This window comes from Cotesia typhae, unplaced genomic scaffold, assembly GCF_013202065.1.
Source record: "Cotesia typhae breed Kobodo isofemale line unplaced genomic scaffold, CoteBio_Ctyphae scaffold_13, whole genome shotgun sequence".
Lineage (NCBI taxonomy): Eukaryota > Metazoa > Arthropoda > Insecta > Hymenoptera > Braconidae > Cotesia > Cotesia typhae.
In genome coordinates this window covers 9,403,680-9,418,165 of record NW_027423774.1, presented here as the reverse complement: position 1 = coordinate 9,418,165, position 14,486 = coordinate 9,403,680, and the positions used below count along the sequence as shown (strand labels likewise).

The 14,486-nt window shown below is 32.2% G+C and overlaps 1 protein-coding gene across 1 annotated transcript in view; it reads left to right on the top strand.

The window, feature by feature from the left end:
* Positions 1-3,496: 3,496 nt before the first annotated feature.
* The window catches only part of LOC141534676 (uncharacterized), a 33,317-nt gene continuing 22,327 nt past the window's right edge, over positions 3,497-14,486 (top strand). Inside the window, exon 1 of the mRNA XM_074254186.1 lies at positions 3,497-3,963. Coding sequence (XP_074110287.1) covers positions 3,906-3,963 — 58 coding nt within the window. The 5' untranslated portion in view covers positions 3,497-3,905. The remainder of the gene's footprint in view (positions 3,964-14,486) is intronic.

The window sequence follows — 14,486 nt, the reverse complement described above, 5'->3', positions numbered from 1 at the left end:
ATTTTTGGTCTGCAGATTTTAAGTCGAAAAGCCCTGTAACCGAGGAACTTATAAATAAAAATTATATAAATATTGAAGAATTTCCTAAACAGTTAGAAGTAGGTGAAGTAATAATTTCTGAAAAGAATAGTTTTCATATTTTTACAGTAATAATTAAATTTAAGTCAGAAAATAAAACACAGTTAAATGATGTTCTTACGGGTATTACTAACTTAAAAGAAACTATGGATTATTTTAATGTAAAGACTGTTAGAATAGCAAGAACAGGGGATGGTCTCGATAAATTACCATGGGGAAATATAAAATCACACCTAACAAAAACTTCCGGAAGGTTATTACGTAACGCTTTGTTTAAATGAAATTGAAATTCCTCCGGTTGAGCGTAGACTAGAAATCATTCGGGAAACACACGAGTCCGCAGTAGGGGGTCATAGAGGTATTGTGAAAACATATGGCCGCATAAGACAACAATATTACTGGGAAAATATGAAAGTGGAAGTACAGAATTTTATTAAACATTGTATTTTGTGCCAGAGAAACAAATTAGTACGAGTTAAAACTAGACAGCCCATGGTAATAACTGATACACCCCAAGTCGCTTTTGAAAAAATTGCTCTTGATATTGTTGGCCCATTACCCGTAACCACTTCCGGTAATAAATATGTTCTAACCATTAAAGATAGTCTTACAAAATACTCTTTGGCAATTCCTTTAGCTGAAACTACTGCTGGAAATATTGCTAAAGTTTTCGCAGAAAATTTTATTTGTCTTTTTGGTTGTCCTGAATCTATTTTAACCGATCAAGGTAAAAATTTTACAGGTCTAATTATGAAACATTTGGCTAAATTATTTAAAATTAGAAAAATTCAAACTACGGCATTTCATCCCCAAACAAATGGATCTTTAGAAAGAAGTCATTTAGTATTGGTTGAGTATTTAAGAAACTTTATTGATCAAAACCACGATTGGGATACTTGGTTGAAGTATGCAATGTTTTCTTACAATACATCCATTCATGAAGGCACAGGTTTTACCCCTCATGAACTGATATTTGGAGGAATTGCAAAATTTCCATCTAGTTTTACTCGAGACAGTAATGTTACAACGTATGTTGATTATTTAGGAGATTTAGTATTAAAATTGAGAGAGACTCAGTCAAAAGCAGCTATGAATTTAGATAAAGCTAAATTAAAGTCAAAAGAATATTATGATCGCCGAGTAAATCCTAAGGAATTTTCTGAAGGAGACTGGGTATTTTTAGCGAATGATGCGAAAACAAATAAACTTGATCCTAATTATACTGGTCCGTATAAAATTTTAGAAGTTTTTAATAACGAAAATGTATCAATTCAAATAACTGCTTCTCGTACAAAGGTTGTACATACTAATAAGTTAAAGCTGGCATATCTATAAGAAGGTCACTAAGGTTATAAGTAATAAAAATGAGTAAAGACATAGAACTATAATCAAATTTGGTAAATTATATTGTATGTATGTATTTAAGTATAAGTATGCTAGTAGGATATGATTATCTAGATTTATGTACTCAAGGTTGTAAATATTATATCTAATGATGAATGGAGATATAATTTCTTTTTTAGACGACTTTCGATCGTCATTTTAGTACAAAATAATATAAATTTAACATAATTTTATTATTTAAACATCGAGTATTCATCGAGTTAAGTTGCTATTTAAATTATCTCTACAGCTATGAATGTTAACAACACAGTCGGTAAATTCGACATAGTATATGTCAAATTTCAAATAAGGGGAAAGGTGTTATGTCGCAATAACTATAATGCTTTGGGTTGCATCTGGCAGGTGACACTACTTGTCAGATAAAACAGAATTTGAATATGTTAATTAGTTACATTTATAATTTAAATTTATATTTATATTTTATATAGATTTAGAATTTCTATTTGATTTAATTGCTGAGTTTGGTCGTTGAGTGCACACGTGTCTTCGAAAGAGAAACTTTAATCTCAAGAAAATGATACAAAGGAATATAGTATTAGGTTCTGAAAAACCATAAAATCTTCGAGTAAACACAGAACATGTCCTTGCCACATTGACAATTTCAAGTCCTTAAAAGAAAAGCCATAAAAGACACGTGTGGAAAGTCAACGGTCTCTTGTTCTCTAAAAACAAGGCACTTCAACTGAATTTAACAACAAATAAATAAATAATAACTTATTTATCCACTTAATTTTAAGTAACTAAATAACATAAATAATGAGTATTTAGACGCTACAACATATGTATATATGTATGGATTTAATGTCACAATAGTTTTAGACAAATTTAATTACATATTAGAATAATTGAATAGTAAATGGTATTAAATTGAATTTAGAAATGATTAGCAAATATTTAAGTAGAATCCGCATCTGATATAATTTATTGAGCAGATAATACTTTAAAAGCCTTTTAAAATTATAACACGTTAATTGATTCTAATGAATATATGTTAATTAAATTATAAATAATAGATAAGGATGATCATTGTTAACAACGATCTGATATTATGTTATCATTACTGTCTGTACCTCGACCAGGTTTTCTGCGGTTTTCCTAGGTCGCTGTGCTGAATTTAAAGCCAGGTAAATACAGGTATATGATTATGTAAGCCGGCCGCAGCCGCAAATAATAAGTGTTATATAAAAGTAAGTTTCTATAAGTACATGTAAGATAGTATATTACGCACTATGTATAAGGGTAGTTCTAGCAATAGTATAAGTGTATACGTGTAACCATAGCGGGGAAAAGTGAAGCTGAGGAGTCAGAGTTGAGACTTTGTGACTTCACTTCTCCACGAGAACTGTAACTATTCTCACCATCTCTCCGATTTCTAAATAAACATCAACATAAAGTTCAATTGAACTCTTATCATTTAAAAATCATACCTTACCACACAATCTCAATCAGTAATTCTTTAGTATATTTCAAATTAAATTATAAAATAAAATCCTGCGTGACAATAAACAACCCACTTGTCCACGAGGTGTCATCATCAGCGAATCTAGTAACCTCGCAGAACATAACAATACGACCATCCAGCGCATGCGCGCTTATAATTTAAAATATGGATTATTTATGAAAAAAAAAAAGTAAATAAAAATACAAATACGATCGAACAAATAATTTAATTAATCGAACAAATAATAAAATAAAAAAAGCTATCGATTAAAAAAAAAAAAAACTTAGGTTTGGTTAATGTTGTGCTAACTTAGAAAAGTAAATTTATTTAATTTTTTATAAATAAACAACAGTTGAACAAAGAAGAACAAATGACAACCAAACGATTTGTTTATAAAAAAACACTAAAAACAATTTTTCATTCGCCAGATTTAGGAGGTTGGATAATATATATATATATATATATATATATATATATATATATATATATATATATATATATATATATATATATATATATATATATATATATATTTTTAATTTAAATAATTTTTGCAAAAATTATTACGTTGAAGTCGAATGAATAAATTTTAGTAGTTCTATTTTATGTTTTCCAACTCTTATTTCATTTCTTTCAATTTAATAACAACCGTTATTTTATGAGTAATATATTGATGATAGTGTAGATGAAATTCTACATTAGAATAAATGTAGATTAGTTGAAAATTTGAAGTTGAAGTGCACGATTACATTTTCTGTTTATACTTATAGGTGATAAACTCGTGAATAAATCCATTTATTTTCGGTGTCAACTTAACAATCTTGCTAATTAATTAAAACAAGTTCTATAAAATATTTATCAAATAAAATACTGATCTGAGTGTTGCTCATTTGGAGTAGTATGTTATACTTATACTCATGAGTTAAAATATTATTCATAGTGGCAGGATATTCATTTGTGTCATTCCAAATAAGCAGTGATTATGGCCCGACCAATACTTAATTCCGATTCTTTACCCAAGGCTGGTCGAGTGAATGAAGGTAAGAGAATAAACGTGTAATTTAGTTCATTTTTGTTTGAATGTAGTATTTGACTTTTGGCTCAACGAATTAAAAAAATGAAAAATTTTTCAAAATAAGATTTTATTGAGATCTCGATATTAAATAGTCTTGAAAAACTATTATGTCTACACGAAAGAAAAGTATTAAGGAAAATTGAAATTGTCACGTCGTAATCCAGGACCAGACTTTCAATATGATCACATTGATAACTATACGTTTTAAAATTTTCGATGTTACAACGTCATAATGCTTCTAAAAGTGATAAATATTCAAATTTTTACGATGTCACGTCATAAATTTTTAGATGTTATACTATCTAAGTGACCATAATGGAAGTCTGGCCCGTGGATTACAACATTACAATTTTTTCCCGTGTGTATTTTTATAATGTTTTTAATCAGTGTGTACATTGTATATGTTATATGTGCATTCCCGGGAAAAAATGATCAGACCTGATCAGGCATGAAAAATGACCATGCCTGGTCATGCATGAATCGACCTGATCAGACATGGTCAGGTCTGAAAGCCCATTGTTACTTTCAATTAATTATTTTGCTTTTATGGATATAGTACTTGATAGAGTCATGCGCAATTCTCTATAATGAATTATAATAAAAAAAAAAATGATTACATATAATAATTATACGGCTGTAACACCAGCAGTCACCCATCCAACTACTAATCACGCTCAATGCTGCTTAACTTTGGTGATATCCATGTGCCTTTAAGTTTCTGCCTGCTGTGTTGCTATCTTCCCTGGTAAAAATTTTTCGGTCTTTTCTCTCAAAAACTCTGAAAAAGTCTTAAGAAGTCTTTCAGAACTTAAGATAAGTCTTTCTTAGAGTTTTTCAGAGAAAAGTCCGAAAAATTTTTACAAGGGTTATGTGACAACAATTCTATGAAGTACATAACGTATCATATAAGTTTATCATAAATATAAGATGAAAATTGATTTTATAATATATTTTGATAGTTCTAATTTATTTTTTTAACCGAATCTCATTATAACATCACATTTATTTAACTAATAAAATAAGTAATGATTTTAATATTGGGCAGGAGCAGAGCAGACCAAGTCATTCCATAGGAAATGTAACAAATTTTCTATTCTAAAATTATTTAAACGTAATGATAAAAATAATTTTGCACATTTTGTCATGACCAAAAAAGTTTTTTTCGTCAAAGAAAAAATTTTCATCACATTTCTGACTATGCAGAGGCTATTATAGGCCTGATTAGACATGGACAGGCCTGATCACATCTGAGTGTATTTAACGCTTCAAAGATTAAAGACATGAACATGCCTGGTCAGACCTGAGGTATTTGACGCTTCAGGCATGAACAGGCATGGGCAGGCATGGACAGGTCTGATCAGGCCTGGTCAGGCTTGAGCGAATTTAATACTTCAGACATGAACAGACATGGACAGGCATGTACAGGTCTGATCAGAAATGGATAGGCCTGGTCAGGCCTGAGGGTATTTAACACTTCAGACATGAACACACATGGACAGGTCTAATCAGACATGGTCAGGCCTGCTCAGGTCTGAGTATATTTAGCACTTCAGACATGAACAGGCATGAACAGACCTGATCAAGTATAATTTTAGGCCAGATCATACATGAACAGGCATGGTCAGGTCTGATCATTTTTTCCCGGGTTTTATCTTCCGTCATTCATTTTTAACTTCTCGCTAAGAAAATTGAGAATTTTCGAAAATTGGGACGTTATTGGTTATACCCCGTTTTTCGAGAATCGAGTTTTCATCAGATCTCGACGTTTTGAAAGGGAAAGGGAAAGAGGCTCAAAAGTTGTATTTTCGTGTAAAAAAACACCATTTGAAATTTGAGCTCTTATTATTAATATTAAGATAGTCTTCATCGCATATCTTTAATTTTAGTACACGGAAAGAAAAATTTCTTGACGGAAGAACAAAATTCTTGACTCAAGAAAATTTTCAGGTACCTGAAGGAAGACCGAAGTTGTGTTGGCCGAAGTAAAAATTTTTCTTGAAATTCTATTCTTGGTGGGAGTAATTTTTTTTTTAATTCAAATTATCATAAATACTTGAGACAATAAATTTTTGTATCTGATCAAGATTTTTATCTACTTTAGGGAAGCAGCACCACCTACTTCAGCTGAGAAAAAAATTTTCTCACCTTGAGAAAATTTTTCTATTGAATATTTGATACTCATTTTATACTATTTTAGCATGAAATTTTACATATTGAATGCAAAATAATTATTCAAAATTATTTGATCTTCCAATTTGACATGTTAGTCAATAAAAATATCAATGAAAATTTATTATCGAGATATTTAATTTGTTGGTGCGAGAGAGAAGTAAATTTTCTCAAGGCAAGAAAATTTACTTCTATTGAGAACGAAATTTTTTGAAGCAAGAGGCTAAATTTTCTTACAACAAGAACATTTTCTTGACTTAAATCAACCTTTTTTTTTTGTGTAAGAATAATATGTGAATAATTATTTCTGCTTCTTCTAATTTTTATACTATTCAAGCGACAAATCGACTAATGAATCGCTACTCTAGTCGGTGTGGAGAATTTTTTTTCGTTTAATCCAATAAACATGACGCTTTCAAAGAATTGTTGCGGTATTAATTAAATAATTATGAAAACGGTTGACGCTGAAGGCCATCCCTTCAACTTCCCGCTACTTTCGTAATTAAGCGCTCGAAATTGCACTTAATATGTTTTTGAGCTCTCTGGAAGGAGAGAGACAGAGAGATTGATTGATTGATTAATAATTTATTAATGCCAAGGCACAGGCCAAATGGCAATATTAAATACAAAAATATTACATAAGATATTGCAATATAAGTAACAGTAAGTACAAAACTTAGTCTACTGAAAAATTTGAGATATAAAATAATATAAATGATTCAACCAATAACTCTGTTACAATAGCTTCAGATAACCTTTTAACTACAAAGTTCTTCAAAGTCTTTCATAGTCTTTAATAAATCTTTTAGTTTAGTTAATTAGTTTAGTTTTTTATTTAGTTATCTAAAGTTAATAAATGATCAAAAACTCTGTTCTTAAACACTTCTAAGCTACTTGAATTTACTATCTCATCAGGTAGTTCTTCCCACAGTCTTATCACAGTGACTAGAAAAAATTTCTCAAAATATGTAGTGGCATAGAGAGAGAGATTGATTGATTGATTGATTTCGTTTTATTATGCCAAGGCAGATGCCAGATGGCAAAATTTCAAGTACAATAGTAAAATATACATTTTTACATAATCAAAGAGTTATTAGAGCAAGTACATAATGTAACAATTTCATACTTATTTTATAAATTTAATCTAATTCATAATTTCAAACTAATTTTAAACTAATTCTCAACTAAAAATTCAACTCATAAAAATTTTAATATTCAAGAAGATAATTTACCACACTTCACAATATAATAGTCTATTTAATTATTAAATAAAGACAGCCACCAAAAGTGTAATTGCACTATATTAATTGTCTAAGTTCAGTAAATAGTCAAAAACTTTGTTTTTGAATACTTCATTGCTACTCGAATTTATAATTTCATCAGGCAATTCTTCCCACAGACGAATCGCAGAGACTAGAAAGGAATGCTCCATATAGGTGGTAGCAAAATGAGGTAGCTTGAAGGTAGAATGTTTTTTGGCTGCAAGCCTATTAGAGCGTCTAACATCAGTGTCTTCTGTGAATTGATCTCGTAAATACTTGGGTTTTTCAACTTGGAGTAACTTGTAGAAATAACAGCTCATGTAGTATATTCGGCGATACTTCACAGACAACCATCCCAATTCGCGTCTGAAAGGTGAAATGTGCTCATCTTTTTTGAGATTAAAAATAAATCTGATAGAGCAGTTGATTGCACGTTGTAGTTTTAAATTGTTATCAGAAGTTGAGTCGACCAATACAACGGAACAATAGTCAACGAGTGGTAGAATGGTTGCCGATACTAGTAATTTCCTTATAGGAGTTGAAAAGATATTTTTCCTAACTTTGAGGCAATGCAGAGCCGAGTTCATTTTACTAACTATTTGAGTGACGTGGTAGTTCCATGACAAATTTCTGCTTAGCTGAATGCCTAAGCACTTGGTACAATTAACGTAGGGTATTATGACACCATTTATTACTATTGGTGGTAGATCCAAGTCCTCAAGCTTTTTCAACTTACTATTTGAACCCAAGATCATAGCCTTTGTTTTAGCTAGGTTGATTTCCAATCCATGGTCTCTTGCCCAATCAGCGACTGATTGTGCATCCAAGTTGACCCTCCAGATAGCATCATGTAGCTGATAGAAAAAGAAGTGAGAGTATATATATTTGTCATCAGCAAACCATCCATGTTTGCAATATACCAGTCGCTGAGCCACAGAATTCATGACTATTAGAAATAGGATTGGACCCAGAACAGATCCCTGCGGAACACCAGATGACGTTTTGAGTAGTTGAATTGGAGTCCCAAGATCGTTTAATATTGACTGAGATCGATCCGACAAGTAAGAGAAGAACCAATTTATTGTTTCCATAGAGCAACCAAGCTCAAATAGCGCAATCAGTATACTTTTGGAATCTACATAGTCAAAAGCTTTGCTCAAGTCGAACAATACTAATACAGTAAGTTTGCTGTTGTCCATTGCTTGTCGAATATCATCAGTGAGTTTCAATAACGCTGTTTGCGGGCTGTGGTGTTTTCTAAATCCAGACTGAAAAGGATCCAAAAGTTCATTATCTTCCAGATATGATGTCACCTGATTTGCAATAATTCTTTCGAAGGCTTTAGCCAAGTGCGACAAATTTGCAACCGGTCGAGTGTCTGATGGAGATCTAGGTGGTGTGATCTTGTTTAAGGGTATTATGTAGACGATCTTCCAAATATCAGGAAAAATACCGGTGTCAAGAGATCTGTTAAATAAAGCTGTGAGAAAGACTGAGATTTGCGGAAGATGATCTCTCAACCATCTCAGATCAAGACCATCAGGGCTCTTCCCTTTTGATTTAGATAGAGTGAGATGCAATGCTTTGGTAACATCAACTATATCAATCTTTGTCCAATGAAATGAGCAATCAACCTTCTTTGTATGGTCGATAGGTAAATTATCTATGAAATTTACATCACTCGGTTGATGTTTCCCAACTATGTTTGCATAATACTCATTTAATTCACAAGCATCGAAGAAATTAAGCGGTGACGAGGGATTAGATTTGATTAAACCAAGGTGCTTGAGTTTACTCCAGACAGTTGAACCATACGGCAGATTGGAAAGAGCAGTTTTGAGGTATTCTTCACGAGCATGATTCAACTGGATTTTTAATTCCTTTCTTTTTAATCTGAAGAGAGCAATCAAGTTTGGATCCTTACATCTTTTTGCTTTCTTGTAGATTTCATCACGTTCTTTACACTTAGCCTTCAGCTCTCTAGTAAACCAAGGATTACTACGACGAGAGACCTTACTTGTAAGTAAGGGTGCATGCAAATCTAAAGATGACAGAATTTCAGTTTTAAAAATAGACAGTAAAATATTTGGATCAGAATTTTCAAGCACAGAATTTTCAACTTTTAAAGAATTCATTCGCGAAGTCGATAGGGCTTGATAATCGCATGATCTTAGGTTTCTGTAAGTTATAATCTTTGGTGCAGGCTTTGGGTTATTCAGATCATACTGACAGAACAAGTAATCATGACCATCAATATATGGAGAATCAGATTTCACATAGGAGACTAGTTTAGAAGCACTATCCAGCAAAATTACATCTAGCCAGGAATCACAATTATTTTTATGGAATGTAGCTCCATAGGGTACACAATACAACGATGCCTCAGTTATAAAGTCTCTCAGATGATTTGCAGTGTAAGTATATTCTAACAAGTTACAATTTAAATCTCCAGCTATAATGATATTGTTGAAATTCGGTGCTAATTTATAAAAGATATCAAAAAACTCAGTAAGAAAGAGTCCTTTCGGTCTGCGATATATACATGACAATAATAGTAGTGATCCAGTGATTAAGGTAATATTAACTATCAAGAATTCTGGTTGGTTTAGGTAATCTGATGTTGAGATATATAATACTTTGACCTTGAGTGATTTGTGTACTAGACAAGCAACTCCTCCTCCTTTTATATAACAATCAGTATCTGGGTGTTTTAATACTCGGTCTCGGCGTATAACAGTATAATCATCTAATGAACAAATACTATTATCCAGTGAAGGTTTTAACCAGGTTTCAACAAGGATTATGATGTCTGGTTGTTTTGACTTACGAGATCCAATAATTGAGCAGTGTGACCCACAATACTGTTTATATTTAGGCTAAGTATATTGAGAGGTAGAGAACTTCCCTGTAATGAGCTGTTTTTATGAATTGAATTTGAGATTTGTCAATCGATTTTAAGAAGATCAGAATCAGAAAATATTGCAAGTTTTTCAGAATTTTCATCTTTTTTGACAAAAATTTGCCCGTTTCTAGCCCATGCAAACTTGAACCTTTTATTTTTAGCTTTCTCTTTAGCTCGCTATAAAAGTCGATAAGTTTCTGGCGGCAAAAATTCATTGACGTAAATAACACCACTGGAAGTTTCCTCAACAGAATTTGGAAAAGCAGCTCTTGCAAATAAATTGCCCATCTTACGTTTTTTTTAGAGAGAGAGAGAGAGAGAGAGAGAGAGAGAGAGATTGATTGATTGATTGATTGATAGTTTATTAATGCCAAGGCACAAGCCAAATGGCAATTTTAAATACAATATGAATTACAAATACAATAATAATAGAAAAATTATATAAGTACATAAACTATAATAAAGATCTAATATAAAAATTTATATTTATTTTATCTGATTCAACTAACATACTCAATAAATTATTCAATTAATAACAGCTGATAAAAGAACAAAGTTGGAGAATTTAACACTTAGAATCTAACAGTAATTATCAGAGAACTTATCACTTTACAATAACAAAATTAATAATCCAAATTCAACAAATGGTCAAAAATTTTATTTTTGAACACTTCAAGACTAGATCTCTTTACAATCTCTTCAGGCAGTTCTTCCCACAATCGTATTACACTCACTTGGAATGAAGATATATTTTTAGTTGAGCTATTAGTTGAATCAGTTGACTGTTAATCTAGTTTAGTGAGATCAGAAACACATTTAATTTTAATTATTTCAGAGGCATTTTCTCTTTTAGCAAAAATTTGTCCACTTGTCACCCAGACATACTTGATCTTTTTTAACTTAGCCTTTTCTTTAGTTTCTAAAAGTAATTTATGTGTCGCTGGTAATAAAAATTCATTGACGTATATAGCAACTGTGGAATTTTGATCAACATAGTCCGGAAACACAATTTTAGCCAAAAGATTTTTTGACTTGCGTTTCGAACTTATAATGAAATCACGTACTCGAGAAGACTTCAAATCAATAATGTAGGAATGATAGGTAGTCTTATGTTGTTTAGATCTATCTTTATTTACAAATTTACGAACACTCAAAACATCGCTGACCAAATGTGGTAACTCTAGAGCATTTAAAACAGCGGACGGAATTTCAGAAGGTGATAGTTTATCAGCCACTAAATCAGGAATACCTGAGATTACCAACTCAGTAGTACTTCCTAATAGAGATGAAGTAGATGAAGCTACACTGTTTTCAAGAGTAACTAGTTTGCTCAGATCAGCTAGTTTATTATGCATTATATTCATGTTAGTTTTACTGTCTTCTTTTAATTTTTTGATGTCTAAGTTTAATTTCGAAATTGAATCAGCATTTATTTTAACATTTTCCTTAACTTCCGAAAGGTCAGACACAGTAGCAGCTTGCGAATCTTTGAGGTCAGCGATTTGCGTACTAAGTTCCTCAAGTTTCTTATTTACCAACATGTTGGATGATAAAAACTGTTCCATCATAGCTGTCATCTTATCGTCAAGCGACTTTTCAGACCAATTTGAAGGTAGCTGGGCCATTGTTGGAGGTGTGATAGATGAATGAAACACTGAGTCTGGACCAATCAATATCGGTGTATTTGGTGTGACAGGTGATTTCAATGAGGTTGATACACGAGCTGTTGATAAAAGAACAAGTGAGGTAGATCCGCGAGCTTTAAATGTATGATCAAGAGGAGAAGAGCTGGCAGATTTGAAACTGGAAACTGAAGAGGTATTAGAGCTAGTAGATTTTATCGAGGCAAGTCTTGTTTTTGTTTCTAAATTTCCCAGGAGATAGTTAAATTGTTTTCTGCAACAATCAGTCAGCGGCCTGTTTTTTGCATAATCTCGTGCACAACCAGGATGAAAATGCTGTTGACAAGTGTTACAAATAACAGATGATTTAACAGGTCTCTTGCATTTAATACATGTGTCAGAGAGAGAGAGAGAGAGAGAGAGAGATTGATTGATTAATGATTTATTCATGCCAAGGCACAGGCCAGATGGCAATATTAAATACAAAATATTTACATAAAATATAAAATATAGTAAAGTATGTATATGTAAGTACAAAAACTTAATCTAATCTAATTAGAAATATATCAAAATAAAAATAATATAATAGATAAAAATAAAAATAATGTAATAGATTCAACAATAATTTTATATTAAAGCTTTAACTACTCAATTTTTAAAGTCTTATTAAAGTTTTTGATTGCCAGTTTTTGACTTCTAACTTAATTATCTAAATTTCGCAAATAATCAAACAATTTATTTTTAAACACTTCACTACTACTCGAGTTTACAATATCTTCAGATAGATCTTCCCATTAGCGGATAAGGGTTACCACTAACTAAAGTTAAAAACTGAGTTAAGTGACCAATAACACTATTTATGTTTAAACTGAGTATATTTAATGGTGGAGCTAAGTTATTAGGAGAATTATTTGTTGAATTATCTAAGCGTTAATCAAGTTTCATAAGATCAGATTCACAATTTATAACTAGTCTTTCAGAGTTCTCATCTTTCTTTGCAAAGATTTGCCCATTTCTCGCCCAAACAAACTTGTATTTAGCAGTTTTAGCCCTCTCCTTATTGAGTAAAAGTCTCCGTTTTGAGTAAAAGTCGATGGGTTTCTGGCAGAAAAAATTCATTAACATAAATAGATCCCTTGAATGCATCATCGACTTGCGTAGGAAAAACCTTCTTTACCGGAAGATTGCCAGACTGACGCTTCTTATTGACAACAAAGTTACGAGCTTGGATCGACATCATTGAAATTATAAAAGAGTGAGAGGCAGGCCTAGTTTGATCTCGCACTTGCTTGTTTTTATTCTCAAATTTACGAGCATTTAAGATGCAGCCAGTTAGATTTGGCAAACTCAAATTCGTTAGGACGGCTGTACAGATATCATCTGGTGTTTGGTTATTCGCTACCGAATCGGGAATACCCGATATGACTAATTCGGCAGAGCTCTCTGGTACCTGAGAGGAAGAAGATGCAACAGGAGTTGAATTTCCAAGGAGTAACAATTTCTCAGTTACCGCAGCCATTTCATTTTTTGTTTGATCTCTAAGATTTTCAAGATCTGAACTGAGCTTGATGATTGATGCAGCGTTTGCCTTAATATTGGCAGTTAGCCTTTCCTGATTCGCAGCAATAGAGTCTTGGGACTGTTGAACTTCTAGTAACTTAGCATCTAGCTTTTCAAATCTTGCATTCGTTGAGACTTCCAGACTACAGAATCTCTCCATCATTGCTGTTAATTTTTGATCGAGAGACTTATCTGCCCAACCTACTGGTAACTGCGCCATTTTTGGAGATACAACAGGTGATACGAATGCTGAGTCAGAAGTAGGTGATAGTGGTGAGATTGGTGTCGTTGGAGACTTTAGAGATGAGACCGATAATCGACCTGCAGACACACGCTCAGATGTAGAAGATCTCGCGGATTTGAAACTTGAAACTGAAGAGGTGTTGGAGCTGGTAGATTTTAGTGAAGCAAGTCTCGTTTTTGCATCTAAATTTCCCAGGAGATAGTTGAATTGTTTTCTGCAACAATCAGTGAGCGGCCTGTTTTTTACAAAATCACGTGCACAACCAGGATGAAAATGTTGTTGACAAGTGTTACAAATAACAGATGATTTGACAGGTCTCTTGCATCTAACACATGTGTCAGACACTAATGGCATAACCAGAAGATTTGAAATAAAATTTCTATAAGGTGATCAGACAATTTAGTGCGAGGTTTCAAATTACCAATCAGAACCAAGATAAATAACCAGTTATTTTAGTGTCACTTAAACCTTCTCGATATACATAAGGTAAAGTAAAAGGTAAATGTCCAAGTAAATAACCAGTGATAAGTATTGTCACTTAAACTATCTTGTGGTACACACTGTAGATCTTATAAGTTGTTGAGTAGTAGCGATTTGATGCCCAGAAACAAGTTGATAACAATTTACCGACGGAGTAGATATCAAATTGATGATATCTTTCAAATCTGGTAAACTTCAAGTGTAAGTTCACATCAACTGACGCTAATTTGGCTAACAGCCCACTGCACA